This window comes from Nanorana parkeri, unplaced genomic scaffold (genome assembly GCF_000935625.1).
Source record: "Nanorana parkeri isolate BGI_ZX_2015 unplaced genomic scaffold, ASM93562v1 scaffold1280, whole genome shotgun sequence".
Classification (NCBI taxonomy): Eukaryota; Metazoa; Chordata; class Amphibia; order Anura; family Dicroglossidae; genus Nanorana; species Nanorana parkeri.
The window spans coordinates 329,563-343,369 of record NW_017307548.1 but is presented as its reverse complement, the minus strand read 5'-3'; the positions used below and the strand labels follow the sequence as shown (position 1 = coordinate 343,369).

General features: G+C 47.3%; 1 protein-coding gene across 1 annotated transcript in view; it reads right to left on the bottom strand.

The window, feature by feature from the left end:
- Window positions 1-9,289, bottom strand: part of DCAF12 (DDB1 and CUL4 associated factor 12) — a 24,122-nt gene extending 14,833 nt beyond the window's left edge. The window contains exons 1-4 of the mRNA XM_018569056.1: window positions 9,092-9,289; window positions 5,147-5,401; window positions 3,790-3,996; window positions 1,668-1,755 (exon numbers count right to left, since the gene is read on the bottom strand). Coding sequence (XP_018424558.1) covers window positions 1,668-1,755; window positions 3,790-3,996; window positions 5,147-5,401; window positions 9,092-9,148 — 607 coding nt within the window. The 5' untranslated portion in view covers window positions 9,149-9,289. The remainder of the gene's footprint in view (window positions 1-1,667; window positions 1,756-3,789; window positions 3,997-5,146; window positions 5,402-9,091) is intronic.
- Window positions 9,290-13,807: the final 4,518 nt, after the last annotated feature.

Genomic DNA, 13,807 nt, shown 5'->3' with positions numbered 1-13,807 from the left:
CCCCCCCACCCCCGCTAGATCACTGGTACCTCTCCAACTCACTTTTTAATGGCATGACTAAACAAAATTTGCAGGACTTTGAAGCCACAGGCTACACAGCCCACAGATGGCGTTGGTGCCCATATCACTAAAGAGAAAGGACTTAGCTGTCCGCCTTGAAAAATCCGCCCACCCCCGACAGGGAGACTACAGGCAAGCATGTCATAATGCACCCACATGCCCCCTCATCACTCTTACTTATTGCTATGGGAACCCTAAGCACACATCACAAAAGGAAGGGGGAATAAGCTGTAAGGGAGGAAATCTATACCCTGAATGCCCTACTGCTAACACTGTGCTGGCCGATATACCGGCCCAACATGGCAGAGGTACTGCAGGCAGTAAAGGGGAATTCATCCATTTCTAAATTTCTACACAAACCGAGGTTTTATGGAACAGATGGCTCTACTCTGACATGTCCAGAAAATTGGTTTTCTTGTGCTTGAAGAACCAGCAACAGCCGTATGCACAAACCCACCACTAGTGGAATCAGAGACACTTCTTCAGCAATTTATTTAGAAGGAGTAAGGAGGCAGATGTAGAAATTCTGACAGGTCTGTATTGCGGTCTCAATGGGGACATTTCCCATAGTGTAATGATGGCAGAGTGTCTTCAACATAGGAAATAATGGAAGTGTGGAAGGGTTACAACTAGGGATGCACGGATACCGTTTTTTCGGTATCAAGTACAGATCTTCTGCTTTCGGTACTCGCCAATTCAGAGTAACGATACCGGTGCTTTCGCTGGCATGGAGCCAGCTTCCCCGGCAATCTGGAAGCCGGGTGGCAGGTAATGGCATGCCGCCCGACAAGCTGGCTCCATGTTTTTGGGAGGAAAACCAGCTTCCCAGTATATTAGCATTGAGCCAGCTTCCCGGTGCCAATCAGGAAGCCAGGCGGCGAGTAATGATCCGCCTCCGGCTTCCTGATTGGAAGGGAAGGCGGCTCCATGCTGACTGGCTAGGAAGCTGGTTTCCCACCAAGGAGCCGGCAGTTCGGCTGGCTCAAGGCTGATTGGCCCGGGAAGCGGACTTCCCAGCCAATCATGAACCGGCTTCCTGATTGCACGGGTAGCTGGCTCCATGTTCCCCTATAGCACTGCCTGTCAGAGGAAATTCCTCTGACCAGAAGTTCCTGTATCAGGGTAAGAATCGGAGCATTTGGGTGAGTACGAGTACTCGCCAAAATACTCGGTATCGGCACCAATACCGATACTAGTATCTGTGCATCCGTAGTTATAACCCTTGTCAGGTTTTCATTGGCCCATTCCTGTCCCTGAGACCGCCATGTCCCTTATATCTTGTGTTGGTGTCGCAGGAAAACAAAAATACGGGGAAATCTTCCCAGCGGAGCCACAGACTTCATTTAGCATCAAAAATACTTTAAAGAAGAACTACATTCTTCACCGACTACAAATCCTAATTCTTTTATTAATTCTTGTATATCAACTTACTGCCCACGATAATGTACAATGAGATATATTATTAGCAATGGTGCCTTGAGACCTGAATGTTATTTTAAGGGTTCCTCCATGTTAAAAAGGTTGATAAAAAAGTATCAAACAGAATCAATGCCGAATCAGAAAAACAGAAAATGAGAGAAGAAGGCAAAGGGGAGTAAAACTCTCACCTGAAACTGCCAGGGTGTCGCTAATCCACGCAATAGAGAAAATCCAGTCATTGTGATAAAGAGATTTAGGACACAAAGTCCTCAATCTCTTTTTCTGTATCCCCTGTTATCAATGAACAGGAATGAGTGTTCCTGTTAATTGATGACATGAGGACATGGTATGTTTACTATACCTACAACTATGACTGAACATGAGGTGATGCAGATCACTCCCATCCATTCATAATTGAGGATATAGTTAACATACCATATCCTCAATTATCTACACACACTCAGCGATCACTGATCACCGACTGCTTGTACTCCACTCTACTCTCTGACGCGCTGTCACAGGAGGCTGATAGAGTGGAGCAGGGAGGTGAGCTCAGCCTCCTGTGACAGCGCTGGCTGTCTCTGCCCACACACAGCTCTGCCGGACTGTGATAGGCGGCTGAGCGGTGTGCGAGGAGAGACGCCGGCCGCTCACGATCTCGTCCTGCAGCGCTCGGCCGGCTGTCACTTTCTTTTCTCCCCGCTGGAACACAGAGCAGCGCCCAGTGGGGGAGGAAAGAAACCAGGGATGCGCAGATGTATCGGCCGAAACATGGCTCTTTCGGCATTTAGCCAAAAGTGCCATTTTCGGCGGCCGATATATCGGTGCATCGCTAATATATATACATACATACGAGAGACAGGTATACGGTTGTCTGGATAACCAAGTTGCATCGCTGTAGCTGTATGGCAGCAGCCTCTACATAACACGAGATCTGAGGCATTAACTGAATCGCTTTATACAAATGCATAATTCAGATTATCCGGATTCAGGTAAACCTCCACTGACAATAGGAGCTGTGGCTCCTGGGAAGGGAAATCTACCTTGTTTTTATGTTGTGCTGCCCCAGGTGCCCATGTTCAGGAGGCCAGTGCCTCTTCCTTTTACACTTTCGGACTACAGGTTTGCTTTCAGTTTGAAGGCAATATGCCAGGAAATTAGTGCAGATCATCATTCTGCTACAACTGGGTCTATTAAAAGTTGTGATGTTAGGATGAATATACAGTCTACTTACTCTACCTGGCAAAAAGTCCAAAACACACAGGGAATTTATAGGACACCTGGCAGAAAGGGGCAACTGTTTCCCCCCAACAGGCCCTTCTATACAGAAAATATTTAAAGGAGAACTATGAGATGAGTGATTTCCACTCACCTCATAGTTCTAGCCGACCTGTGACAATGAGACTGTCACAGGTCGGCTCAGTAGATCGGGAGGTGAGCGAACACATCGGCGTTCGCTCACCTCTCGATCCTGTCACGGCTTTCTGCAGTGACAGGGGAGGGGCTGGATTCCCCCCCACCCCTTTCCGATCCGCCAGCGCTGACTGGCGGAATGGATGGGGGAGGGGGCGGGTACAGCTGGCTCTGCCTCTAGATAGGCCGAGCCAGCTGTCAGTCACGCAGCTGGGCGGATCCCTGCATAATTGTCGGGATCCGCTGCAGCGTCTCAGTATACCGCGAGCAGCAATGTCTCAGTATACTGCTAGCTACAGCTCGCGATATACTGAGCCTAGGGTGACAGGAGGACGTTAGTTTGTGTCCTCCCGTTACCCTAAGGAGAACTATGGGGAAAAGCCTTAGCCCCATAGTTCTGCTTTAAGTTGATCTGGACCAGGGGAAAAAAATAGTCTCAGAATGAACAGGCTGCATGTAATGCATGATCTCAGAGATGCCAACAAGTGCCCTTTTAGGACTTGATCTCTTCACATAGCTGCTAACTCCATCCTCCCCCTCGTCTCTACTGGGATATTATTATGGTTGGAAGTATGGAGCGTTTTAAACCCCATGACTCACGGAAACCACCAATGAAAAGATATTACCCCGACACTATACTGAGGCTGCCACTGCCATCCTGCAGACACATGCCTTTCCATTTATTGTGTTTATATGTTAACAGCAGACCCTCTAATACAGCATGGATCCTGTCCCTCATCATAGGAAGGAGGACTGGAGATCCAGCACAAGACACTGAGCCCCCGGTTTCTACGCCAAATGGCCTTAAATTGTGAGATTTGCTTTTTAACCTGAAATCCTCAAAATGTACAAGACAAAGACCAACATGTACAAAAAACAAAAATGAATGCAGCTCACATCTCCCACGCAGACGGGATCCAGGGTGGGAAGCCGGTAGACGGCCAGGCTGTTGGGGTTATCACCTCCGGTAGCCAGCAGGGTTCGGGAAGGATTGATTTCAATGGCATGGATGCCGCAGCTCTGTGGTGCTGTATTGGACGGTTCACGGTCCTTTAATATGGGAATCTTTGTGATCTGCCCAGTCTGTACGTCCACCACAAACAACTGCCAGAGAAAGAGAACATTGTTACTGGAACATAATAGAACCAAACAAGACAACAGGCCTACTGTCAAAATATCTACATCAGGGGTAGTTAAACCCCAGTCCTCCAGCTGTTGTGGAACTACAAGTCCCATGAGGCATTGCAAGACTGACCGTTACAGACATGACTCCCAGAGGCACTTTGGGATTTGTAGTTAAAGCACAGCTGGAAGGCTGGAGTTGCCCACCCCTGATCTAGGGGCATGCAAACGGCATTTTCTCAGCTATACACTGGGCAAAAGTTTTATACATCAGCACCATATAGAAGATATGTCAACTGTGTTTTTACCTGCTTGCCTGGAGTTCTCCCCAAATCCTTCTCTATGGAACTACGCGGCTGTATGTCCCTCCTACGCTCACCTTAAGTGCAAGTCCGTAGGGGTGCGCGTTTCCTCGCTCAGACGCAGACAGGATCCATCCTTTCAGCGTACGTGTACGCTCACCGACGTCTGACATCTGTTTTCAGATGTCCCTCAAGCGCTGGTGCGGGTCTCCGATCCAGTGCCGACTCCTCTGTCCTCCTCTTCTCTGATGTCCCACGGAGTATGTGCGGGTGCACGCTATATTATATACTTATCTTGCCTCGCTCCTCGTCTCCCCGCCGAACGTCTGAAGTGCGCATGCGCCCCAAGATCCTTTACGGCTGCCCGAGACTCTTCAGATGTTTGGACGGGAGCGCGCGGCGAAGACACAGGTAAGTTTAAACCGGTTTCAAAAAGGTTTATCTTTTAAAAGTTTTTGCATATATTTACTGCTTGCTAGCAGTAGTTCTATGCAAAAAAACGTAAAAGGGTTTAAACACATTGGATCCTCATGGTACACGCTTGGATGTACACGCATGGCACACGCTTGCCCTATCTTTTGCGTTTGCAGTGGAACGGAGGCAAAGTTTTACCACGCGTCCGATTGCAATGCGGGCAGGGGAGTTTGGGGCGTGGAAGCGGTGCCATTGAATTCAATGCACCGCCACGCCGCCTCCCGCCCCAAAACGCAGAGGGAAGTTTATCAGCGATCGCGGTGCGTTCCTGGAGCTACAGCTCTGGAACGCACACGCTTTCGGTGTGAACAAGCCCTAATAAAAAAAAAAAAGCGTTCAACCGAAAGTAAACTTACCGTATTGCATTTGGTTCCACAAACAAGCTGCCGATGGTTCAGCCATTGCGAAGCAAACACTTTGTTGAGAGTGCCGAGATTAAACTCCTTCTCTTTGAGAATCCCGGGGAGCGTCTGAGCGGCGCAGCCACGTATTAGGCGGTGGTAGCTGCGCTCACCCTGAGCTCTCAGTTCCCTGGTTTTCAGATAATACACCACGGACTTCTTCTCTGGAGGAAGCCTCCTCCGCTTCTGAGCGGCATGGTCCCAGTCAACCTGAAAGAGAAACAGATATTTTGAGTGCACATAATACGTGATTTGGCCTCCAAATTTTCCCATTAAATATATATATATGTTTTAACTAGGCTAAAAATGACGTGCGATCGCTAAATGTCAAAAAAGAGTTACGATGCCCAAAATTATAAATAGGGGACGAATTACAAACCTTTAGATGTCTGTGAAGGTTCTCATTCTTCAAGGTCATGGTATATCGGTAAAAAATATATCAAGGCTAACTGGACTTGCTGTAATTTTCTTGAAGACATTTCGCGGGTTATCCGACTAGCTTCTGAATTGAGAAAGCTAGTCCGATGACCAGCAAAATGTCTTAATAAAAAATACAGCCAGTCCAGTTGCCTTGATTTAATTTTTACAGATTACTTTAGAGTTATACGGAATGAACTGCCCTCATTCTACATGTGCGGGGATACCCAACCTGTGCTGCACAAAAGCGTACAGGGAGATAGCACCAAGGACATGCGGGCCATGTGGAGATTTGGAGAATTGGCAGTGCGGTGCTGAGAATAACACTCAGCCAACATGTTGCTGGATCAGGACCAGGCAAGTATAAGACTTGAAGGGGGGCGTCCATCCCAGAAACTGTAAGGCACATGGTCGATTTTTTTTCTTTATTATAACATTTATTGCCCATGATCTCCCCATTACAGCTGCACGTGCACATTTATGAGGTAGCAATTCGGGATGTCCCGATATCAATACCAGGCATTTTCACAAGTACTTGTACATAAAGCCTAGGGATGCACTGATACCGGTTCTTCTGTATCGTGTACGAGTACCGATATTTATATTTCCGTACCGGGTACAAGTACAGATATTTATATTTCGGTACTTCCCGATACTGAATACAGACACCGGTACTTCCGGTAGTATTAAGCAGGCTTCCCGGGCAATCAGGAAGCCGGGCGTGTCATGACCCGCTGCTTGGCCACTTGATTGCCCAGGAAGCCAGCTCCATGCCGTTTGGCCAGGAAGCCGGCATCCCAGCCAATCAGCATTGAGCCGGCTTCCCGGGCCAATCAGGAAGCCGGGAGGTGGGTCATTTTACTTCCTGATTGGCCCGGGAAGCCGGCTTCCTGCTCAATCAGCATCGAGCCAGCTTCACAGCAAATCAGGAAGCCGGGCCGCAGCCCGGTATCCTGATTGGCCCGGGAAGCCGGCTCCGTGATCCCTCGCGGCACTGCCGGTCAGAGGAAATCTCCCTCTGGCCGGAAGTTCCGGTATCAGGACAAGTATCGGAGCATTTGGCCAAGTACCATCGGTACATCCCTAATAGAGGACATACCGGCCCTTTAAATTTTATAATAGATTCGGTTGCCAGAGGTTCCGCGTTTGATGGGGACCTGCGGCAGCTGTCTTGATGGGGACCTCCGGCAGTGCCTGTCCAGTTGTACATTGCCGCCCCCTCCTACTTCCCGGCGCAGCACAGGAGAGGCCCATACCGCAGTCCTGGTGAGAAACTGCCCTAAAATCATTGGTCTATATTGTTATAGAAAAAAATTTCACATGTCCCTTTAAGAAAAAGTATCAGTAATTGGCATCGGCCGAGTATCTGAGGGAAAGTGCTTGGTCTCGAAAAAATGGTATCGAGACACCCCCAGTAGCAATCAATCACATAACTTTGAAGGACTGCAAATAATTGCTACATGAGACATTCTATTATTCCCTATGTGTAGCAATTGCTGGGGGTGGACAAATTAATATGAAATCCAGGAGCCAGTCTGTCCAATCCAGGAGCCAGTGGGATGATTTCTTTTAGGAGCCAGATCCATGGACAACAACTATAGGACAGCTAAAAAGTTAGGTGTCAACTGTAACTTTTACAGCATTGGCTAAAATAGCATTGGCTAATTTTCTATTTTTTTCTTTTTACTTAATTTTATTCCTATCACATAGGGAATTACAAGCCCCTATGTGATAATTTGGAGGTGACGGGTTCTCTTTATGGAACCTGCCCCCCAAAACAGATGTTCTGTGTAGTTCCCGACAGCCGACGCTGTGATTACAGCGTTCCAGTCTCAGTGATCACACAGAGCAGACCAGGAACAGACGTTCGTCGGCTCTATGGTGAGCTCATGTGCCATGGTACCGGGTACCCCAGAGAAGCGGGGATCCCGAAAACCGTGGTGGGGGAGGGGCGCCCTGACAAGACCGCTGCTCGTTTCATACAAGTGATCTGATCAGGTCGCTTGTATAAAAACGAGCGGCAGCTCCCCAGTGTACATTTAGCTCTGCTTGTCAGGAGCAGGGCTAAATGTACAAAAAAAAAACGACATCCTGGGTCACTATAGCATACATCGCCCATGTGCCATAATGTGCTAAAAAAGAAATCACACTTCATTTTTAATTTTACATTTTTACTTGTTTTTTTCCCCCTTCATTTCTAATTACAATCTGGGAAGCACTCCATGCTATAGTGGTGCCAGTTATTAGGGAGACAACAGGAGTCTCTGGGAAGGTAGTTCACTGATCTTCAGCCATAAGAATGGATGGGGTCCCTGCACAGTGGCAAGAGATGCTCGCTGGTCTATTTTGTGCAGGAAGCAAAAACAGGGAAGTATTCATTTCCAAAGGCGTTGTAGTTGCTGTGATCTCTAGCAGCGTCATGTAACTTTTTTCAACTTATGGCCGTCTCCTATAGCAATGTACACAGTCTACATGAACTCCTGCGGCATGCCCGCAGCCTCCGACCATCTCCTGCGGCATGCCCGTAGCCTCCGACCATCTCCTGCGGCATGCCCGTAGTCTCGGCTTCAAAGATTGTTCAGCTTTCACAACCTCCATATGAGCACACACATAAAAGTCAAAGGATAAACACTGATCTGCAAGTAACTGCAGCTTTTGTTTACATGTTAGGGAAAGACCACCCACTAAGAAGCCAATGTGTTCCTGGACCCTTACCAAAACTGCTACTGCTCCAACTGTGAATAGTTATAGCTCTGATGTATGATCTTTCGCCTCATCACTGAGCCAACATGAGACCCCCGTCATCCCAACCGACGTCAACCAGTACCGAGCAATGGGAGACCATGTCGCCAACAATCGCTGGCACCATCACCCCATTGCAAACAGCTGCATTGGCCGCTGGCCTTGTCCCAAATGCCTCCCCCAAAAATTGCAAACACCAATGATCCGTTCCCAACAACCCCATTCACAGGCGACTGGTCTCCAACAATTGTAGACACTTACACCCCATCTTCTCGATAATCAGAGGCACTGTAAACCTCATACCATCTCCGCCAACCGCAGACAGCATTGTCCTGACCCCGGCAACCTCAGGCACCATTGGTCCATGGGTTGTCAACAGGCAACAGCAATCAAAGACACTGTCCCCTCAACCCCAACAATCGCAGACGCCTTCGCTCCATTCCCCAACAATTGCTGGATGCCTTTGCACCAATCACAACGATCCCAGACACAATCTCCAAGAAACTTGGATGCCATCTCACCACCCCCAACATTCACCCTGTGCCCCCCAACATTTTCAAACACCCCCCCCCCCCCGCCACAACAGACCAAGGCCCATTCCCAGTCACCCCTCGCAAACCCTCGTACATAGAGGACACCAGAAGGCCCCACATCTGTCACCCCTGGCAACAGACACACAGGGCCCCAGCCGCCCACACAGGGCCCCAGCTGCCCACACAGGCCTCCCCCGCCGTGTGTTACCTGATCTCCGGTCCCCGGCGCCGCTTTCCTCTTCCTGCTAACTGCTCTCCGGGTCATGCTCTCGCCCGTACTGCCCCCGCATTGAGAGAGCCCGGGCGGACGAATAACAATCTCTCATATAACGGTACGAGAAGACACACACCGCGTTCGCCGCCGTGACCTCTCACCCCTGGCGTTGCGTCCTACGTCACTACACAGAGCACGCAGCCTGCCACGCCCACAACTCCTGACAGCTGAGGGACAGCGCTAGGAGGGAGGAGCAGCTTGTCGCCCGGCAACCACTGATAGACAGCAGAGGAGTGGCTCTATGTCACTTAGAAATCATTGACAGACGGTCAGGGGCGTGGCCTCCTGTCATAATACAATCGCTGATAGGCAGCAGGGGGAGTGGCCTCCTGTTACTTAGTGACCATTGATGTGACCAAATCCATTATTTGTGACTGAATATTCTGGTTTTGTGAGAATAATAAACATAATGGTGACCTTGTCATATGACCTTCATCTCGTGGAACATTCCAGGCCTTACATATGTTTCTGTACTTCTTTATATAACAATGAACTGAATAAAGACCAACTCCGCCTTCAACCTTTTATTATATTCATGGAGCAGGAAAGTGTTAGAATCCCGGTCAGGTTTCTATTCCTGTCAGTGATTTGCCCGCATTTCCTGTGAGTGGCTCCTCCCCAGAGGAAACACGCTATCCCCTTTCTCCTCATAAACTTTTATGTGAGAATTTGCTCACAGTCTGAGGGCTCATTGACACCTCTCTGTTGTGGTAAACCTGTGTTACTGCATCGCGAGGCACCATGCATGGGTCAGTGCATTGAGGTTCTGCAGTAGCCCCTGTCGCTGGTTCCTCGTCTTCCAAAAATTACGCCGTTGCTGCGTTTCCAACAATCGCAGACACCCTCGCCTCTTTCCCTACAGTCGAAGAATATGCACTGTCCCCCGTCCCTAACAATCACAGACGCCATCGCTCCATCCCCAACAATCACAGGCGCCCTTACCTCCTCTCCAACAATCACAGGTGCCCTTGCCTCATCCCCAACAATTACAGGCGCCTTTACCTCATACCCAACAATTACAGGCGCCTTTACCTCATACCCAACAATTACAGGCGCCTTTACCTCATCCCCAACAATCACAGGCGCCCTTACCTCATCCTCAACATTTGCAGATGCCGTCACCCCATCCCCAACAACCACAGATGGCATCACACCATTCCCAACAATCACAGACGCCGCCACTCTGTCCCCAACAATCACAGATGCTGTCAACCCATTCCCAACCATCGCAGATGGTGTCACCTTGTCCCCAACAATCAAAGTCGCAATTGCTTAATTCCTCAACAATTGCAAATGCTCTTGCCTCAACCCCAACAATCACAGATGCCGTCACCCTGTCCCCAGCAACTACTGACGCTGTTGCCTCATTCTTCGACAATCGCAGACACAAGTGCTCCATTCTTTATCAATCACAGATGCCGCCACACTGTCCCCAACAATCACAGATGCAATTTCTCCATCCCCAACAATAGCAGACCCCATCACCCCATCTCCCACAATCGCAGACACTTTCGTGGATTTCTGTAATATAAAACCTACCACCGAACTAGGTCTTATTTTCGGGGTAGGTCTTATATTACAGAAATCACTGAAGATAGCGCTAAGTCTTACTTTCGGGGTAGGTCTTACTTTCAGGGAAACACGGTAATCAAAGACGCAAATTGCTCCATCCCTACCAATCACAGACACCATCCCCCTATCCCCAATAATCGCAGACACCCTCGCCTCATTCCCAACAAACACAGACGACTTTGTCCCCTACAATTGTAGATGCTGTTGCCCTGTTAACAATCACAGGTGTCCTTGACTCGTTCCCACAATCACAGATGCCATCACTCCATCCCCAACAATCCAAGGCACCCTTGCCTCATCCTCAACAATCACAAACACCATCACCCTGTCCCCAACAAACACAGATGCTCCCACCCTAACCCTAACAATTGCAGAGCTGTCACCCTGTCCCCAACAACCACAGACACCAAGGCTCATTTCTCAACAATTACAAATGCCCTTGCCTCTTCCCCAACAATCACAGATGGCATCACCGTGTCCCCAATATTCATAGAAACCGTCACCCCATCCACAGAAATCACTGACACCATCAATCTATCCCCAACAATCATTGACACCGTCACCCTATCCCCAGCAATCACTGACACCATCACCCCATGCCCAGCAATCACAGACACCATCGCCTTGTCCCCAACTCTCTAGATGCTCTCACCCTGTCCCTTAGAATCACAGATGTAGTCGCCCTGCCCCCAACAATCATAGACTTCCATCATTATCCCCAATAATTTAATACACCCCTCATCCTCATCACAACCCAGTCCCCCTCTACAACACTGTGACAACCCAATACCTTCTCCCAAACCTTCACACATCAGACAACCCCACACCCATCACTGTTGGCAAAAGTCACACAGGGCCCTAGCATCTTCAACAGCACCCCAACGCACTAAGGCAACACATCTCCAATGCACATGCATTGCAGCAACAGAGTAAGGGTGGGTTCACACCATATAACTCTATATAAGAAAAACAACACACAGCAGTCTCATGACAAAAACTATCAAAACTCAACAACATCACATCCTGGTAGAGAGCTACAGCTTTTGCTGGAAAGATCAAGCTTAATTTGTTCTGTGAAAGCAACCATTGGCCTTTGTCTCAGACCCTCCCCAAGGACTTGACAAATAATGATCAAAGTACTCTGCAGGTAGCCTCAGCACTGAACTACTCTACATTCTGGAGTGTGCTCCCAGTAGTTATTTTAAATCTCATCCCAGACTTCAAAAATCAACTAGGGGAGACTCTTTCAACAGCACGTAAAAAACAAAAATGAATGTTGATTGATGGTAGACAAGTAATTTCATTATTTTTCTATTGAATTACTGCCAGAGTCACTGATATAAAAGAAATATGCAAAAAAATTCAAAAGGAGCAGCAATAGCATCCTACAGATAGAAATCTCCTGTGGAAACTCTTTGGTCTTCTTGGAAGGTTGAAGCATGGAAAAGTTAAACACTGAAGCTCAGAAAAAAAAGTCAACTCTTGCTTTCCAGCTCCCTAGTCAACTCCTCCCATACTCGCCTCCAGGACTTCTCTAGAGTTTCTCACATCCTCTGGAACTTTTTACCCCAACCTGTCCGTCTATCTCCCACCTTGACTGTCTTTAGGCGTTCCCTAAAGACTCATCTCTTCAGAGAAGCCTATCCCACCTCAACCTAACCACTGAACCTTCACATTCTCAAAAAATTCATCCCCTCACAGCTACCTCCTCATGTATCATTTCCCCCTCCTCTTTTAGATTGTAAGCCCTCAGGGGCGGGGCCCTCCTTACCATCTTGTCTTGAATTGTATTGTAATGTCTTCCTTACATTGTAAAGCGCTGCGCAAACTGTTGGTGTTTTTTAAATACTATGTAATAATAATAATAACAAGTTCATTTTGCATTTAACATCCAAAAATATTGTAAAAACTTATTTTGGAAATATTTGCCCACTCAAAATATTCTAGCTGCAGACAATAGTAGTTTTCGAATGTTTTATATCTATTGCCTTCTCAAACCATCTTCCTACATCTTACAGATGCATGCTCCTCTATCTTTCCATCATGCAAAAGGCAAAAAGCCGAAAGGGGGATTTTAACTTGAAGCACACATTACAAAAAGGAGAAAACTGTCAGTGTCCATAAACACCGTTTGTCCACAATTGAGAAGCTTCTCCCAGTAGTTCTTTTAAATCTTATCGCAGGCTTTGGAAATCAACTCATGGAGACTCTTTCAAATGCACATATAAGGCAAGAATGAATGTTGATTGATGGTAGACAAGTCATTTCAATATTTTTCTCTTGAAGTACGACCAGAGTCACTGCCATAAAAGAAATATGCAAACCATTTTCAGAAGGAGGTCCACAATGACGTCCTACAGATGGTAATCTCCATTGGACACTCTTTGGCCATTTTGGAAGGTTGAAACTAGGAAAGGTTAAATACTGAATGTCTGCAAAAAAAGCCCAAGTTCATTTTACCTTTTTCTTCCAAAAACATGGTAAAAACATATTTGGGAAATAGTTGCCCATTGAAAATATTCTACGGGAAGGCAATAGTAGTTTTCGATTGTTTTATATCTATATAAAACCATCTTTCTACATCTTACTGAATGCATGCTTCTCTATCTTTCCCTCATGCAAATGTCAAAAAGCCAAAATGGGAATTCACCTTGAGGAATACATTACAAAAAGGAGAAAAATGACCGTGTTTATGAACACTTTTTCCAAATACTGTAATTGTCTTATTTTTGTATAAGCAAGGTGTGTTGAAAATGGTTTAATGATTTTCCCGTTTCAAACATAAAGACATTAATCCTTCAAAATCTGTCTCTACAAGAGCAGCTTTTTATTGTTTATAGCGTGATGATTTGGAAAAAGCGTATTTTGATTTCTCCTTACAACGGTGAGCTGTAGACAGACAGGTGTGCAAAAGTGGAGAGAGAGTAGTCTGAATTGAGTTAGGAAACTCCAAGGAGCTTCCCCTCAGTCATTGGACTTACAGCAGCTGACCGTGAGTCAGTTCCAAGCTCGACAACATCACATCTGTAGCAATTTTAGATTCTGAGAGAGAGCTACATCTTATGCTTTGAAGGATCA